At 37.9% G+C, this 18,679-nt stretch overlaps 1 protein-coding gene across 1 annotated transcript in view; it reads left to right on the forward strand.

The window, feature by feature from the left end:
- Positions 1 to 18,679, forward strand: part of ROBO2 (roundabout guidance receptor 2) — a 406,078-nt gene that overhangs the window by 288,720 nt on the left and 98,679 nt on the right. Inside the window, exons 3-5 of the mRNA XM_041480236.1 lie at positions 1,274 to 1,431; positions 3,042 to 3,162; positions 12,993 to 13,131. Coding sequence (XP_041336170.1) covers positions 1,274 to 1,431; positions 3,042 to 3,162; positions 12,993 to 13,131 — 418 coding nt within the window. The remainder of the gene's footprint in view (positions 1 to 1,273; positions 1,432 to 3,041; positions 3,163 to 12,992; positions 13,132 to 18,679) is intronic.

An 18,679-nucleotide genomic window follows, 5' to 3' on the forward strand; every position in this document is an offset into this window, starting at 1 on the left:
TGTCATTTCGAGTGCCAGATATATACAGCCCACTCACCTCAGACTATTCAGAGACCAATTCTTGTATGCATTAATCATATTTTTCTTCTGGCTTATTACAGGAGAGAAAAATATTCAGTTCCAAATGTTAAAATGGGGCACGTTTTATTAACATTGAAAGCAGTAAATTATCTCTGCTTATGAAATGAGACTGAGCAATTTCTGCTGAACTCTTCCTGACTTGCCCCTTCACTAGGATACAGTGTTTTCTAATTTCTCAGAGGGCCATGGTTCCATTAAGGGCGAGAACTGTTTTAAAGCTGTAATGAAAGCCATGCGTAGCTGAAATTCAAGGAGGGGCAATGCCCTAAATTCTATTACAGTAGCTCATCTAGAGCTATTTTCAATTTTATGTTTATAAGAATGTCAATTAACCTAGAGACTAGGACACACATGGAAGAATAAGGATGAAGTGGATATCATTGTAACACACTGATTTAGTGTGTTAGGTCCAGCTAGTTGGACCTAATCCTTTACAAAAGCTTGGTTTATGTAAGAAGCCAGTCTATGTGGCCTAATTTAGTTCTCAAACAGCTTGGTGATTTAAATGCTCTTTCTTTTCAATGTAGTAGGATAGGGCTGGTCAAGGTGGCAGAAATATTGGAACTAAAAATATAGAAGGAAGAAATAAATATGCTGGAAGTACATTACTATCAGTTTTATTTCTCTGACGCCTTTCAGAACTGGTGACCATTTTAGCATGTAAGTGCCAGAAATACGATAATACCAGTAATAATGGCAATGCCCTTAGCCAAGGTGTAACTCTGTAGTTCGGTATTAGTTCTGTTACTTTGTTGCCTTCTGCTGGGATTGGAGACCCAGACAAGGCACATATTCAGAGGGTTGTTTTCTGTCATGAAAAGAACTCAACATCCAACCTGCACCACTGCTTTTGTAATGATGGAAAGTGATCGTGTCAAGGTTAAGAGGAGTAATGGGTACTACAAATCTTTGTAACTTAAATACAGAGCAGTGTTTTTATCTGGAAAGAAAAAAATAAAAGGGAAAACAAAAGCCCTGTGTGTGAAGTCTGCCTCCGCTGGACAAAAGGGCATATCTGCCCAGCTTCATTTTTGAGATTTTTTACTGTCAATACAAGAAGTAAAGTCATCACCTGATAATGATTGAGAGTTGTTTGTTTAATAGTAGGCATTTCTACATTTTTCTTCCTCCACTTACGATGTCATCACTTCTGTTAATTTTTTTTCCCCCCTCCCTTCACGTATTGCTCTAGTACTGCGGGATGACTTCCGCCAGAACCCTACGGATGTGGTGGTGGCAGCTGGAGAGCCTGCAATACTGGAGTGCCAGCCACCTCGAGGGCACCCCGAGCCCACCATCTACTGGAAGAAAGACAAAGTCCGCATTGACGACAGGGAGGAGCGCATCAGTGTGAGTACAGCTCAGCTGGTTCTTTATCTGTGCACACAGGGCCCACAGCTGGGTGCAGCAGGGCTTACATGGCTTTACAGCCTTGCCCATAGAAATTGGTTTTTATTCTCGGCAGTTTGCCTCTCTGAGCTTTTCCAAATGAGGGGGGAAGGCTGTTTATTGCTACTAGTCTGGCTCTCCAGCTTGAGCTTCTTTGAGGCTTGGTTTGTAAATCCAGTGTGATGGAGATCCTTTAGAGCTGGAGATCCAATGATAGAAGGTGCTCAGTTAGATGAAGGACTTAGTGGATGTCTTTGACCAGTTTGGTTTTACCTTTTCTACATCTCTGTTCTCCAAACAGAGAATATCAGAGAGGTGTTTATAAGTAAATTCAGTCAAATATATGAGGTGCACAAATAATCCCTGGGAAAAAACCCAACATCTTGAATGATACCAGTAATTTTATAGTTATTGCAGTAATTTGGATGTGTCTAAATGTAAGCTGAAGTCAGGGTAAAGAATTACGGTTCCTGAAAAGGAATAAATGTTGAGCAAATGAGTAACACTGGTTGAGTTCTGTGGCCGTTCATTTCATGTACTGAATGAAAAAGGATCCAGCAGAAATATTGAACTTATCAAGTGATTAGAGATAAATCATGGTCCATGCAAGCAAATGGGATAAATTAAGCGGTTGAGAACATGTTTCATTCCTAATTTTTAAATGCTTAGCTTTTCACCATTAATATTTCTTCAATAAAGTTTTATATTGTATGGAATGATTCAGTGCTGACCTTATTCAACATGGAAGTACTATCGGGAAGCTTGTTAGTGACTCTGGATCCCTAAGGAATTATTCCAAGCCAGAGAAGCTGAGCTGTTGCTGTTTGTGGACCAGGCTCTCTGTGCTAGGGTCTACTCAAGAGTAGAAGAGCAAAGAGTGGCAGAGAACTGGCTATCATTCCCTGACTCTCAAGTGTCTTGGGTTAAATTCCCAGCTTATTTTGAAGCACCCCGTTGTCTAACCTTTGACACTGTGACTTCACAAGCCACAAATTTTTACTTTATTTCTTTAATCTATCCTGCTCTTTCATTCTATAAGCACCTTTTATAGCCAAGAAAATATTAACTGTCAGGTGAATTCCCAGTTTGGGCCAGATTCAGTCTTTTTGCCTCAAAAAAAGGGAAAATCTGTCTTTATTAGTGATCAAGGAAGCTGTTCAGACACCAATAAAATAAAATTAACTAAATAAAACTAAGTCAAATTGCCTTGTTTTTTTCAGAGAGATGTCAAGAGTGCTTTACATATTACCATGCAGGAAATAAAAGTACTCTGTGCTGCCAAGAGACAGCAAGAAATGTAATCTTTGAAATGTAAAGAATCTAATGAAAGCCAAAGGAACAAGATCAAATGCAGTTGAAATCAGTTGCAAATTGAAATTAGTCAGTGGGATAAAAATGTGTTCTAGAACAACTTAAAGATATTTAAATATGTAATTTTAAAAGTATACATATATTTACAAACAAAAGTTTAGAATGTCTTCATTGTAGAACTTGTCACCCAAGAAGGTAGCACTTTTTCTGATGTATTTTATTTACCTGAAATTAAAAATATGTTCCTTGTTTTGAAACAGATCCGTGGTGGGAAGCTGATGATCTCCAACACCAGAAAAAGTGATGCAGGAATGTACACGTGTGTGGGGACCAACATGGTGGGGGAGCGCGACAGTGACCCTGCAGAGCTGACTGTCTTTGGTAAAGACACCCCTGCTTTTATTGATTTTTCCCTACAAATTTCGTAGGCTGAATTACCCTGTGTGGCTCCTCAAAACACGAGACAAAGCAAGGTTAACAAAACACGGCAGTACTGCTCAAGATGCACTTCACAGCTTCAGAGGGAGACTAGCTTTTAAAAGCTGCAGTTTATAATGATAGAGCTGTGGTGGCTCAACATTTTCTTTGTAAGGACATAGTTTCAATCTGATTGGATGTCCACAGTGATGTGCATAACCAGAGATGTTATTGCAGGACAATGCTTTCCCTCACAGAATGGCCAAATGTAATTAAACTACTTCTAATACAGTTGACACTGCCTGCTTACCAGAGATTTAGACCAGGATTGCCTATTTAAATAATTACATATTCCTGAGAGGTTGTGAAATCAAACCTTTGTAGGAAACCACCAAAAAACTCACTTGATCAGTAAAACGTCATTAGAGACAATTCCAAAATCAAATTTTTGAATATATAGAGGTAACTTTTGGCATTCATTTTTAAGAGGACCTGAAACAGCTTTTCCTCCTGTGAGCCAGGACAGCATTTAGATTTTTGGTGCTGCTGAATGAATTAAAAATGAATAAGCTTCCTGTGTGAAAGAGCTTCTAGACCTGATGGGCAAGGCAAGAAGTGGGTTGTTAGAAGCACTTGTCCCATGGTTAGGGTCCAGAGCAAGAGCAGAGTAATAACCCAACCTAGGGCTCGATCCATCCTGCTAACAACTGGATAAGAAGCAAAGCCACAAAATCATGCTGAGGTACGTCCTACAGTCATGGGTTTGTAGGAATTAGTCAAGAGGTTCTGAGCAAACAAAGGAAGATCAATAAGGAAAAAACCCTCGCTGCTAAGGAAAACATGTCTATGCTGACAAAAGAGAGGGAAATAGTGTTAATGTTCCATCCTGCTACACCTCTTTGATACACTACTGAAGTACCAAACAAGACCCTTTGTAACCCCAGAGAGACATTTAATAGAAATCCTAAGGTCCTTTGTGAAGAAGATGCTCCAGAGATTTTTCACCTTCTGCCTAATACAGTGCACTGGAAAACCCAGTCACACATATTGCCATCCCAGTTTTCGCATGTATGTGCAATTCAGCATTTGTTTATCTACTTGAAAATAATACATATGTTATGTGATTCACAGAGAAAGGCAGAGAAAGATTTTTGCTAGACAAGATCCACAAATTTCTGAGGATATGCTGCTTTCCAGTTTTTTTCAAGACTGAAAAGGTTTCCACTCCAACTGGTTTGTTGTGGATTCATGGAAATATGTGGCTTTTAAAGGCAGAACTGTTATACTTTGCCAAAAAAAAAAAAAAAACCCCGAGAAAGGATCTCTGTCCAATTATTATGCCCTTTGCAGCCAATCTGTTAGAGTTGTAGCTTTATACAGATGCAAAAGAGACATGACATATCTCCTTCATCAGTTTAAGTACTGCTAATCTCTGGTAATACTCCCTGTGGATAGCAAGCAGATTGCAGCCCTTAACTACAAAGCCTTAAGAAATCCTTAAGAAAATAATTTGTTAAAAAGCATTGAACTGTAGGAATGAAAACTGAAATGTGCATGTAATTTCATATCCTGCAGAGCTATGAAGCATATTAGGTTGGTCTTGATATGTAAAATAATACATAACCAATTACAATATTCTGAGTTTTTTTACAGGGTATAATCATAGCAATCAACTTGCAAAAATACAATCTAAAACTATTTGGTGAATACCAAACAAAATCAGCAATAAATGAAATTAGATATTTTAATCCTTCTTAATTGTGTTAGACTACCTGAAGAAAATTATATTTAAAATTCCCCACCACGGTATCTTCCTATCTGCATTTCTCCTTCTATCTGGGTATTCCCAGGTACCTCCCCACCTTCCATTTTGCTGTGCAAGAATAACATGCAGGAAGCAGGTGCTCAGGTTATGACCTGCTGTCTCACAAGATGGTTTGCCTGCCCTGTGCCCATTTCCTGGCCCTGAAGCTCTGTGCTGGTGCATTGGGCTCTCTGTAAAATCGTGTCCAGGGCAGCTCTGGTCCTCTCCATACAAAAGGAGGGGACCTGCCCAGCAGTTATATTCCACACCTGGACTCCAGGCAGCAGCCCATATGTGAGCAGGGATGTGCACAGTGACTGGAGAGCATTAGCCATGATGTTTCCAGGAAGCAATGTATCTACTGAAAAGTCCAATCACTCTAAGCACTCACAATAAATCCAGTAAATCCAACGACTCTGGGAAATGTCAGATTGGCTCTGTGTGTTCAAATTGGCTTCACTGAGCACAGGCAAAACCACCAGGATCGTATGTTAGGTCCACAGACTTCCTCTAGTATGACTCACAGGTCTGAGGAACACGGGAATACTGCAAATGTTGATGAAAAATGTACTAGAAATACTTACATTCAATTCATGTGTCAAACTTTAACTGCCTTGTACATAATTGAAAATGGACTTCACAATAAAAATAAGGAGATCTTGACTGAGTGACTTTGAGGATTTTAATAGGGGACTGGCAAGCCTATAGCTCGTTCTGATTCTGGAAAGGGATGTATATTAATAAGCTGATCAGTCATGTCTTCATTCCTTTCTTAAATAACAACCCTCCAAACCTTTTCCACAGTGTAAAGGGAGCCTTAGTAAACATATTATGTAGGAAAAGGAACTGTTTCATACTAGTTCTCAAACCTTTCTAGAAGCCATCTACTTGTTACTTTTGGCTTTGCAAGTTTTTCTGTAATACCTGAAGTTAACTTCTCCATGTGACTTGTGACTGATCTCTGGCTCCCTGTACAGTAAATTTAGCTTGAGGCATTGCCTCTGGAAAAACTGAGTCAGTGTGGTGGGAACTGGTGGCCCAAGGGGAACAGCATGGAAGCCTAGCCTGAAAGATTAAACTTTTCCTGAGTTTAAAAACAATAAAATAAAATGGGTCATAAGAACCTTGGGAAGCAGTAGGGGGAGAAAATAAAATTTTCCCATGTGCAGAATAGGTACCCATTCAATAACCTTTACTGACAGATAGTTCTGAATAATACATGTAAGACTTTCACTTTTTTTTTTCCAAGTGTATCTGCATAGGAAACATTGCTTTCAACATTTAGGCACTCTTAACAATAAACTGGTAGTTTCAAAGCAGATTGCATTAGTTTTGTTCCCAAGTCATGATTCTTCTATTAGTAGAAAATTGGCAAGCTTTCATAGTAAAATATTATAAAGATCATATAAGCAGTGCTATCCAAACCTGTGTTTTGAATAGTGACGAAGATGCACTACATTTTGTTAGTCTTCTTTTCCAAGCATTACTGCTAGTTTTTGCCTTTATGAGGCTCTGAGGTGTAATCTTGGAGTAAAGCAGAAAGGATCTATCACAGTCTTAAGTTGCACTTTAAAGGAAGTTATTAACCTCAGTCCTAATGTTCACAAGAAGAGGCAGCATGGGACTTGATTATTGTGTGCACACTATTCTAAAGGCCAATTTCCGAAGTGTAAGTGATACAAATTAGGCTGCATTGCTTGTGTTTGGGCTCATAGCCCTTGGCTGAACAGAATTGAAGCAAGATGCAAAACAGAAACAGTTTAATTCCAATTTGTAAGAAAGCTTTGTTTGTAAATACATAATATGGAGACAGAAATTAAATAAAGAGGGAATTACTCCTTATGATAACCTTTATCATTTTGTCATGCTACTTCACCATTCTGAGATAAGTTTTCAAGTTAACTGTTTCATGTTCTTTTATTTCCCTTTGCACTTAAAATGGCATGTTTGAAGAGAATGTACAAAGCTATATCTTGTATATTGATTCCAAAGCTCAGTGAAATCAATGAAAACCGTAGTATATCAACTTCAAGAGGCTGGCATCAAGCAGTGGAAAAAGATATATTTAGAAGAGCCTCAAAAAGAATATAAAGCATAAGTAAGAAAAGTAAAAAGATATCTTTAAAAGATGTGTCAATTTGGACATATTAAAGATTGTTTTGGATTAATCTTTGATTTGATCTTTGGTATCTGAACCTTTTATCAGCTAATAAGGTCCTGTGGGATGAAGAGGTATTCTTGTCTGATGCTTGAGGAAGTATTTGTGTTTGATGTTTTGTAGATCTTGTCAGACTGACAGAGAAATCCTAGTTTCAGAAAAAGAATGACTATGATGACATGGTGTTAGAAGAAAAAAATACCCAAAACCCCTTTAATGAAGACACTGTGCCCCATTTTACTTTCTTGAGCTCTGCCTATGTGGAAGGCCTTAGCAGAGTCTTGACCCATTGTATCCTAGAAAGCTTTTCCAGTCACATGGAAAAATCTGCCAAAACCAGGTATACATTCATAGGTCAAGACAGAGGAATCAGCAGTGTGTATTTTGTCCTTCAGATCAAATCTCTTCCTGGTTTTCTTCAAATCCTTGTATTTTCCAATTGTGGTCTACTTGTGGCAGTTTGCAAAAAGCCAGTTTAGCTTTAGATTATTTGTTATCCACAGATACCAAGAAGTTCTTATAGAATAACGATACAGCTCTGAAAAAAGTGTCTGATTTGGTCCCCAAAGTCTGTATGTAACAGGCAGTAAAAACTGGAATGAACATGATTGTAGATGTATATAAAAGGAGAAAACCGCTAGGAACTGATAACATTCATTTTACTGTATTTGCCTCTTACTGGTGTTCCATGCCTTTACTGTGCAAGCTCATCACGCCTTGGGTGCTGCTCAGAGTGTAGGAGTTTGAGATGTCTACACAAGTGCTTATTTCTTAAATGGAAATGGGAAAAGTGCCTAAAAAGATGCAGTAGGAGAATGTCTATAAATATAAAACCACCTTCTTATTTGGACAACATAGGTAAATTTAGTGAGGTTGTAAGATCCTGCCTTCTTCTACGTGTTCTTTTTTTGGTAGAGAGCTTTACTTCATCCAGATCACATTGCATTTAATGAAATATTGTCAGCATTCTGAAGTGAAACTTACTTCCAACTATCTAATGTTTCCTTTTTTTCCCCTTTTGAATCAGAATGCTAAAGTGCAAAAAGCTTTTAAATGTAACTATTTGCTATTAAATCCCTCCCCAAAGCCTTTTAATTTGTGTTTTAATGTTCTTTTTAGAATACAAAAACATTTTTAAAAAATGATGTCTTCTATCCAGCAAAGACAGAGAAAACAAGAACAATTCTAAATCAGATTGAGGCTCTACATTATGAAGATCATCAAATCCGTCACTCTAGCAGTTCTCTCAGCAGACAAAATATATTAAGGTAGTTAGGATCATTTTAATTAGATTGAGGCCCCATATATGGCTGTCTAACTTTTTGAGGAACAGGAAAAGAGCAATAATACATCTGAAGGTCATCTGAGTCTCTCTAATAGACTGTGATACTCAGACCAATTGTTAAATATGGGGAAAATTGAGTTCTGAGATTAACTTGTGTCAGCACCCAGAGCAAGAAAAGCATTTTGCTTCTTCTGGCTCAGATCTGCGGGTTTCCTTGCAGCACATACCTCAACCACTGCAACAGATTGTAGGTGTGTGTCCAGATTGCATTAACAATCCCCTTTTATAACTGCAAGGAAAGTTTATTCTGAAGTTATAAAGGTCACTCTAGTAACAGCATGACTGGTTGACATGACATATAACCATGACCTATTTTATAGTTCTCTTCAAAGATTTTTAATATTCATCAGAGAAAGTCTGGGAAGTGGGTACTTTATTTACTCAGTGAAAGCTTATAAAATAGCTATATTAAAATTTTTATATATGCCTATGATTGTAATTTATCACCCTTTCTTGTTGTTTCTCAAATATATTGTGCTCTGGATACTGTTGACAGAGTAACAATATTTAATTATACCGCAAGGCTTTATTTATGGGCAAACCATTTTGGAAGAAAAAATAAGAAAAAGTTTGTTTTTTTTTTTCCCCCAAGACTAGCTCTGAAACTAAATTTGACCTGGCTGTGCAAAGAAACCTTCTTTATTTAGCATGCTTGGGCAAGCAGTGCTCTGTCTCCTGAGAGATTAACATTGTAAGCAAGTTATGCAGGTGACTCAAATCCAGTTAATCTCACATAAAGAATGTTAATTGCATTGGCAATGGCATTCACTCTGATCACTTTATAGCTGTATAATTAGCTATTGGACATATTCAAGGGGTTTTCTGAGTGATACAAATACAGGAAGCAACATAAGAGATAACTTGTTCTTTTCTGATTCATGCTGTGCAAAACGCAGAGATGATGCAAAAATGGAAACAGCAGTTGTTGGTATTTGCATGTCCTTGCTGACTGGGCTCTGTCCTTACATAGGTATTAATTTTCTAGCAACTTCTTAAATGTTTTTGAAAATATACAGTTTTAGAAGCTGATATGAAACAAACATGTATTCTCCTAAATTGCCTTGATGTGGAATCCAGTGATTTATCTGATGACCTCAAGGCCATTTACTTTCTCCTCAGCTGGGTTCTCCTCAAAATGAGACAGGAATTTCTCATCTCCTGTACAGGAGAATTTACAGCCACAAGTAGCAATTTCATAAGTATGCACATTCTAATTTCTAAGCTCTTTACACACAGCTTTTGTAAACCTGGTCTAAAATGATTTTTGTATGCAGACCAAGCCAGTGTACAGACAAACACAGAGTTGTTTAAATTCAATGGGGATGAACTAGGACCTCTAAATCACCAATTAGAATGCTAATCTGGATCTGAATTTCTTAGTTTAGGATCATGTCTTGCAAAACAAATGCCAAAATTAAGAGTATTGTGTATGAGCTGAGAGCAGGAGTTGGTCTAAGCTCTTCTTAGGAGCGAGGTGTTGAAAATGATGCTGTTGCAAACTTTCAGAAAGTGTCATTAAAATATTGCCGTCCAGATTCACATAGTTACAGATGGGCCAAGTACGTTGCTTAACATTAGGATTAAAAATGGGGGTTTTTTTTGCTTTGTCCAATTGTAATAAATTTAGCAAATCAAAATGGTTTTATCCAAAATTTCCCATGCCTAACTAGAAAACTGATATTAGTTGACAAAATTAAATTGACAAAATAATTCACTCTTCTCTAAGAATGTTAAAGTTCTTGCAGTTTGGAGGCAAAGGGAATAACTGGAGTGAAATGGGCAGGAATGAGAGGAATGGAGGAAGCTTTTAGTTCTGAGAAGTGCAGGCGCCTCATACTGAATATCAGGTACCCAAAATACGTTGGGAAATAGCTACACTGTGCCAGGGATGTACTCTTTTTTTGGCTTGTCCACAGGATTTTCATTAAACTTAACCAAATATGCACCTGCCTAGAAAAAAAAAAACCCAAAAAAAAGCCTAATAGAGCCATCAAGTCATACAGTAGAGAACCCATGAATGCAGATCTGGGCAGCTTTTTCCTGTATCTACACTGTGTTCCTGCTGCTGTCACTCTTCTGTGGGGGTCCTTGAGTACTTCAGCTGATTTTTCTTGTGTTAAGTTTGTGGATGTATTTTGTGAATGTATTAAGTTTGTATTTGTGTGACCTGGGGAAAAGGAGCTCCAGTTCAAGTGCAGACCAAACACTCAGTGGAGAAGAGACCATTTGCTGTGAGGTACAAAAAGGGAGAGGCATGGTAGTTGGAAAGGGAATTGGACTTGAGAATTTGCTGGGTTCCAGGTGAGAATAGTGATATTTCTGGGCTAAAAAAAACCAAAAAACAAAACAACAACCCAACCAAAAAAAAACCAAAAAAAACAAAAAAACAAAACCCAAAAACATAAAATTACTAAGGAAACAGTCAGCAGCTGGATAGGGCTTGTATGCAGACTTGAAATGGAAAATTACAAAGAGCTGGATATGACTGGTATACAAATTTAAAATGGGAAATTATTAAGATTTCAATATAAGCAGAGAGGTTAGAAATTAATTTACTTGCCCAAACATTGCTGGAATCTGAAGATCCTGGGCAGGAATAGGAATAGGACAAAAGCAATGACTTGGGGAGAAAAATCTTTGCCCGTTAGCCATGCTTTTATCTCTATCATCTGGAAAGGTGCTATAGATTCTTGAGCATGTCTATTCTTCTGCTGACAAAATATGTTTTCCCCTGCCAATAGGTTTCCCTGCTAATAAGGAATTCCTGTGTGATGCTGTCACTCATTTACATAATTACTAACAGGTGGTTTTGTGTTCCTCCTTTTCTGACTGATACTCCGATTTGTAAAAGTGATGAACACTTTTTTGTCTGCAGTTGAATTAATGGAAGCTGAGCTTTGAACACACAAAATTAAAACTTCATTTCCATCCAATGCCTCCCCATGCCCTCCAAAAAAAAAAACCATTGTCAGTTTTGTGGCTCGGGTTGAACACCAAAATTTAGCAGATACTTTTTACCTTGCTTTCTAAGATCTCTATCATACCTCAGAGAGGAGCTATGAAAATAAGTGAGGTGATTATAAAGCATTAAGATAGGTGTAATAGAGGTCCTGAGGAAGTTAATAATTCTGTCTTTGAAGTGCATTTTGAGTAGTAAGACAGGAGACCACCCTCTAAACAGTACCACTAAAGCAAAATATTAAACACCTGCTCATTAAATGAGTACCAACAATCTGGGGATGTTTGGGGAAAAAATAGTGTATGATCATATAATTGCAACCAGTCCCATAAGGCATCATAAACAGAAAGGAAGTGATTAAAAGACATTCAGACAGCCTTAATTCTGTCAGTAAATGTGGCCTGCTTGATTTTTCAGCCTTAATAATGTTCTTCTAACTTTTTTTAAAAAATTATTTGCATATAATAATTGTGCATAACCAACCTGAAAAATTAGCTCTGTAGTTATCAAGATAAATTTCCTGAGTCAGAATCTGGTATTGCTTGAATCTGTGTGAATTCTGAGTAATTTTTTAAGTGACATCATATCCCTTAACTTGCTGAGAGTGAAATACGAAAAATAGTGTGTAACCAGTTTTATATGTCCTTATGATAAATCCCTGTCTTGAGTGGAAATGCTGTTTCATATAAACCCAGCCTTATAATGGTTTGACTAGCATAAATAATTTATGACAATAAAAGTGTGGTATGGCTGAGAGGACAGAACAAAATTTGTGCCTTCCAAAGGCAACTTGGAAGCTAACCCCAGTGACATCCTTTCAAATGAAATTACCGGTACTTGGATTTTGTAGCAGTATAACTGAGATCAGATTGTGGCTCTGCATCTGGATTTTAAGCAGGCCTGTACAACATTATGTTGATTAATACTATTTGTAGCTGTGCAGCCTAACATAACAAGGGTAAACAGAAGTTATTATTCAGACCTTAATTTGGTTTTCCATAGTGAAGTTGGCAGTGGGAATCAGGGAATCTCTGTTCTGTGCACGACAGTTCACAATTGCCTGAGGTGCGTAACACAGAGTTTAAATTTTCCTCCAAAGCATCAAGATATTGATCACTGCCAAAGGCAGGCTGGCTCCTGCTGGGAGCTCCTGCTCCAGCTCATACATTGCTGCAGCAGGAGTTCCCAGCTCAGGCTCCATCTGTGCAGGGCTGCAGAGCCACAGCTTTTCCAGGGGAGAGCATGGCCCCAGAGGCCTCTCCGCTGTCCAGCAGGTGACTGGTCGGTCCTGGCACAAGCTGCCTTCTGGTGGCTCTTGCTGGAGGGTGGGATGGGACAGCCCCTGCCTCTCCAGCCTGGCAGCCTTCTTTCTAGCTCTTTATGCACATCATCAGTTCCACTTGTCTGAATTTGTGGAGCTCAGCCTCCTTTCTGTTTGATGGATGGGTAAGCAACAAGATGCTGAAAAGTCAAAAAGTGTTCATTTCAGCCCTCTGACTCACTGTGGAATTTTAATGTCTCTTTCAAGAGCGGCCCACGTTTCTCAGGCGACCGATTAACCAAGTGGTGCTGGAGGAGGAGGCCGTGGATTTCCGGTGCCAGGTGCAGGGGGATCCCACACCCACAGTGCGGTGGAAGAAAGATGATGCAGACTTACCGAGAGGAAGGTGAGAGCCACATTCACGTTCACTTGCAGATTTCAATTGTTGCACAATGCTGGAATCCATCCCTACTAGCAAGAGTTTGTTCTTTGACATTGTGTCCAAGATTTACTTCCCACGTTGCTGCTCTTTTGGCACTACAAATCTTCTTCCAGAGGCAGCTGTGCGAGGAAGCCCAGCCTGGGTGAATTGTCCAGGTAATGGATTCCTGTGGAGGAAAGAAAAGTGATCTGTAGGTGTTGTGAGCACATGGGTATTCAGTGAATTTACTGGAGACAGTAAAGATGTTTTAGGACTGTAATGGTGATAGTAGCCTTCACAATAATATGCTGATACCAAGAGGGAGAAAACTTGGCAGGAAAGTTGCTCTGTTGCACTGGCAAGGTGAATTACAAGCAGAGCATGGTGGGCTTTGCTGGCTCCTCGGTTCATGTCTGTTAAGTCTTGGAGAGAAACCTTCCTCTTGAGGAAACGAAAAGCCAGACTAGCAGAAGTGTAAAGCAGAGTTGAAATCTGGAACAGGCCCCCTGTGTTCAAGAAAGATTAATTTAGTCTGGAACAAACAAGGAGAAAATTTTAGCAAGCAGGGGAAGGGAGTCTCTCCTGTAAAAGGGTTTTAAATTAGTTTGGCTCCTTTCAACTAAAAGAGCAATTTTTGGTTCTCATTTTCTGGAACTCTTTATTGTTTTTATGCTGAATCATTATTTCATTAAAAAAATCTCAACATGGAACTAGTTCTGGGAACAGGAATTAGAACCCAGGTCTCCACAACCCAACAAGTCTTTCTGGCACTATGAGTCCTGATTTATTTTTGCACAGTTTTAATTTTTGCAGTAGACATGAGTAGTGCCTCTTTTTTTTCCCCCACCATAGCTGACATTTTCCATCAGTTGACTATACTAATGGAAAAATACATAATCTAGAAAAAACATTTCTATGTAAGTTTGATATGTATGTGTGTGTATATATATGTACTTTTAAAAACATTCATTTTCTGGCAATTAAAAAAAATTAAATGTGACATAGCTGTTTTGCTTATTATATTGACAGATGTGTATGAATGTAATAGGCAAAATATTATTTTCAGGAGAAGACTTTTTGATGTCAGGACAGATTTTTCTCTTTGCTTGCTCTTTAACTATATACTGTAGAGTACTCCACAGTAAATATATTGTGTTTCTGTGATTTATTCTTGCTTTTGTGCTACTTCTGTTGTTTAAATCATGTCTGCTTCTAGGTCTCATAAGCAGAAATAGTAGATGATGAACCCACATAGTCTTTGGTTTGATTCCACTTCTGTTAGATTTTTTTTTTCTCCAGCATCTGCACTTTGGAGGCAAATGCCTCTGATAATTAGCATTGTATGCTTTCTATTCTATGATCTTTTATTTATATAGCACGATATGCAAGCATATCTTCACTGTCCAAAAAGTGGACATTTCCAAACTATGCTGCATGATGCTTAATCAAGGAAGATAAGCTTGGAACCTCTAAAACAAAAGCTATTGTGTTTTTTCTGGATTTTTTAATGCCATCAAATAAATTTGCCCAGGTATAATCTGAATGAATGCATGGATGAGAAAATTATGATATCAAAATTTTATAATTTCTGAAAGAAAGTCAAAATGATTCCTCACTGTTGAAATTGAGGGATTTATTTTTTTGAGGTAAAAGACAAACTGAGCTCCTGTATTTTAAGCATTTTAACATCTACAATGAAATATAAAGCCCTCAAGGTTTTCCCTTTGTTATTTCTTCCCACAAGCATAAATACTTCTGAGCAGATCTCTGAGCTATTTTTCTTATAACTTTCAATATAAATTTCCTGTTTCTATAGCTAACAATGTTCTTTGCACATCTGTCTGTTTTTCGTTTTTTAAAAATAATTTCATTTTGGCTTCATCCCTAGATTGCAAGACAATTATAGTAGGTACCTGTTTAAACAAATACAGCAGATTTTTAAATGTGTCTATTGTTGATTCAGCCTTCAAAAGTGTCTAGTTCAGTGACAATGAAGTGGAACAAACTGAATTTTTGTATGCATTTTGTTTCTGTAATTTGCTCCTGGTGAATGCCAGAATCAGTGACAGTGAATCCACAGTTTTTCAGAAATCCTAGTCTGTTTTTCCACCTTACCTTGTTTTAGTTTTTTTAGTGACCCATGAGAAAGCAAGGAGAAAAGTAATGCCAGTGATTTCTGATGACAAATGCGAACAGTATTGCTACACTGAGTGGTGTGTTGAGTAGTAATTGGAAAATAATTTCAGGCTGTTAAAGCCCTAATTATAAAGGTCCCAGATGGACTCTAAGCATCTCCAGTTGCAATTGGATTAAATGAGAAAAAAACCCCAACTTCTAAAGAAATTACTATGTTTGAAAACATGACTCTATAAAAAAATAATTTGGCTATTTGTAAAATTGTCTGTGTAATTGCTCAGGAGTATATAAACAACCATGCTTCAAATCTGAGAATAAACAGTTTATTCTGATGTTGCAAAACTTCATTCCCAATTTCAGTTGTTATGAACTGATGATGTAAGTCAACTGTGATAGTCTGTATATTTGAGAAAGTTTTTTAAATGCCTGGGAAACACTGGTCTCACTAGTGGTCAAAGGAAGTTACTTATCCAACATCCTGTAGACCTGACTTGAGATTTCAGGCCATGATATGTATCATGGAGCTCCTCTGTGTATGACTGGGCAGGAATTAAAAAAGTTATAAATACTAGGTGAAAACAGTAGCATGAATAATGTATGATAATTGCTTTCATAGTTCTTTTGCACCACTGTGATAAAGAATTATTTATATTCTTCAGTGCTTAAAATTCTTGTTAGAGCCTAAATTGGTCCCAACAAATTAATATCTTGTTGATCTAAATGTTGATACTGCACCAACAGGGAGACTCAAAATCCAGTGTGAAGTCTAGGGTATGTAAAGCATTTTTCCAGAAGCTGTCCACTTCAAATCAGTGACCCAAGACTGAAACACATTGTGAATCAAAGGTTGAGGCACATGGTGTATATTTTATTTTAATTGCTCTAAAAATTCAGCCTCACACCACAGCCTCCACAGTACACAAAGGGTGGGGAATAGTTAATCAAGTATGACTCATGTCAAACTACTGGAGGTGAACAGGATGTTGTGGGGTCACCAGTCCTATGCCTTTGGCTGCAATATGAGGTTCAGTATTCCATGAATAGGGTTTTTTCTCATTATAAGTGACACAAGGAAATGGCACAAAGATTGTGTCAAAGTGACTCAGACAATTGTGGCCATGCATAATGATTAAGACCTACTGAAAATTAAATAAAATTTGTCTTTATGCGTTGAAATTTTCTTCCAGATACATTTTCAGATATCTTTCCCTTTGATGTCTGCTCAGCAGAAATAGAGATTATACTTTCCTTCCAAGGAGCTGATGGTCTCCTGTGTGGTAGAGAACTCAATGTGGCCTGGATCAACTTTTCATTCATCTGCATTTTAGTCCTGGTAACAGGAAGAAAATGACATTATTTGAGAGCCTGCAGTATGAGAGTGGCAGATCTATGACTGGCAATTTAATAACATTTGAATAAGGTTTGTACAGTGTTTCATGTCTTCAAATTTTCTAGCGAAGCCGAGGAGAGCAGCTGCATGGTCTGTAATTATATAGCAAGTAATAAGTACTTTTTTTTTTTAGGAAGTGAAGAGATTTTCAATTACAAGTCAAAATTTATGACACACTATAATAACTGTTTAAACCTTTTATACAGAAGAAGTTAGCAGTGCCAGCTCTTCGGGAGAGTGAGGTTAGCTCAGCAAATGTATTTTTCAGTTGCCTTAAAAATGACTGAGTAGCAATCACTTAGGCCATTTTTGCATTCCAGCCCAGAACAGCTGTTTTAGCTCAGTAAATACATCTTTAATGAAATTACAACCTGCTCTTTTAAGTTGCATTTACAGGCACCGTCTGATTAGATGGATATTGTACTAGAGATGAGAAGTGGCAATTGCACCAACAGGGAGAGGTATTTATGTGCCACCCACACAATGGAAGTGTGGGCAGAAAAACCAAGAGTGATGCTTCAGAAGGAAAGTGGTGTGTAGTTTACACAAGGTATATTGCTAAGTGTTAAGAGATTGTAGGTTATTAAATGAAACTGAGCAGTAACACGCAGCAGTAAAAATCATAGATAGCACAGAGAGGTTTCTTATTTGCTGGAGACTAGGAGTGCTCATTAAAAATTATTTGGAAATAAGCATTCTTAAGGCACAGAGAATGTATTCGAAGATATGTGTTAGCTGCAACAGCACAAGCTTGTGTAGGTGTTAGTTTTGCCATGTTTTTAATACTGTCCGCTTTTTTTTTTATGCATATCCATAGTCTGGGCAGACATGCTGTCTGTCACACCTCTGATAGAGCTTAATGAAAAAGCACACCTCTGCTTTCCTCCATGGCTTGTCGTGAGCCCAAAACTAGGAGTATAACATGACATTTTAAAAATATCTCACGGTCTTCCAGATGCAAATCTTTGAAATGGATTTAAACACAACTGATAGCAAACCTAATGGCCTAAGAAAAGCTGGGTTTTTTAAGAGGACATCCAAAAAGAGCCTGATAGCCAGAGAAGTTTTGCATTTTTATTTCTCCATTGTGATGGGTTGACCCTGGCTGGATGTCAAGTGTCCCCCAAAGCCTTTCTGTTATTCCCTTCTCAGCTGGACAGGGGGCAGAAACTATAATGAAAGGCTCATGGGTCAAGATCAGAATGAGGAGAGATCACTCATCAGTTAGTGTCGTGGGCAAAACAGACTCAATCTGGAAAAAAATTAGTTCAATTTATTATCAATCTCATCAGAAAAGGATAATGAGGAATAGAACCAAATCTTATAAACACCCTTCCCCCACCTTTTTCCTTGACAGGGAAGGGGGCTCGTGGTCAGTTCATCACACCTTGTCTTTGCCACTGCTTCCTCCTCAGGGGGAGGAGTTTGCTTCTGTGCTTGGAGCTCCTTCTTCACTGACCTTGATGCTGCAGAGCTGTTGCTCTCTCCATGAGAGCTTTGGTGGGCATCTTGCACATACCCAGCACATCATGACCATAAGATAAGGCTCTATAAGCAAGAGAGACAGTAATTTTTAAGAATAAACAGCAGTGCTCCATAATTTCATTTATATTCTGTGGATAGGATATTGAGGTATTTAACTCTAGCCCCCTCTAGATACAACCAAGGGGAGAATGACCTTTCAATGAATTATGAGTTAATAACACTACAGCACTGTGTGCTTTCTTTGAGTTAATATCTGTGCAGATTGTAACAAAATGAAGTCTAATGTGTATTGAAAATTAATTAGAATAAAGAGTGTGTTTTAGTAGTATAATGAATACAATCTTTGGTTGCATCAGCAAATTTCTATTCCAATTAATAACAATTAACAGTTTTAAATGAAGGGTCCGGGAAAAAGGATGCTTTTCATATTAGCTATAGCATATGTACTGTTTGTCATCTCTGGTTACATCCTGTATGATTTGCACGCCCATCTTTTTTTTTTTTTTTCCTTAAGCTAAAGCA

This window comes from Pyrgilauda ruficollis, unplaced genomic scaffold, assembly GCF_017590135.1.
Source record: "Pyrgilauda ruficollis isolate IOZ18807 unplaced genomic scaffold, ASM1759013v1 scaffold50, whole genome shotgun sequence".
Taxonomy (NCBI): domain Eukaryota; kingdom Metazoa; phylum Chordata; class Aves; order Passeriformes; family Passeridae; genus Pyrgilauda; species Pyrgilauda ruficollis.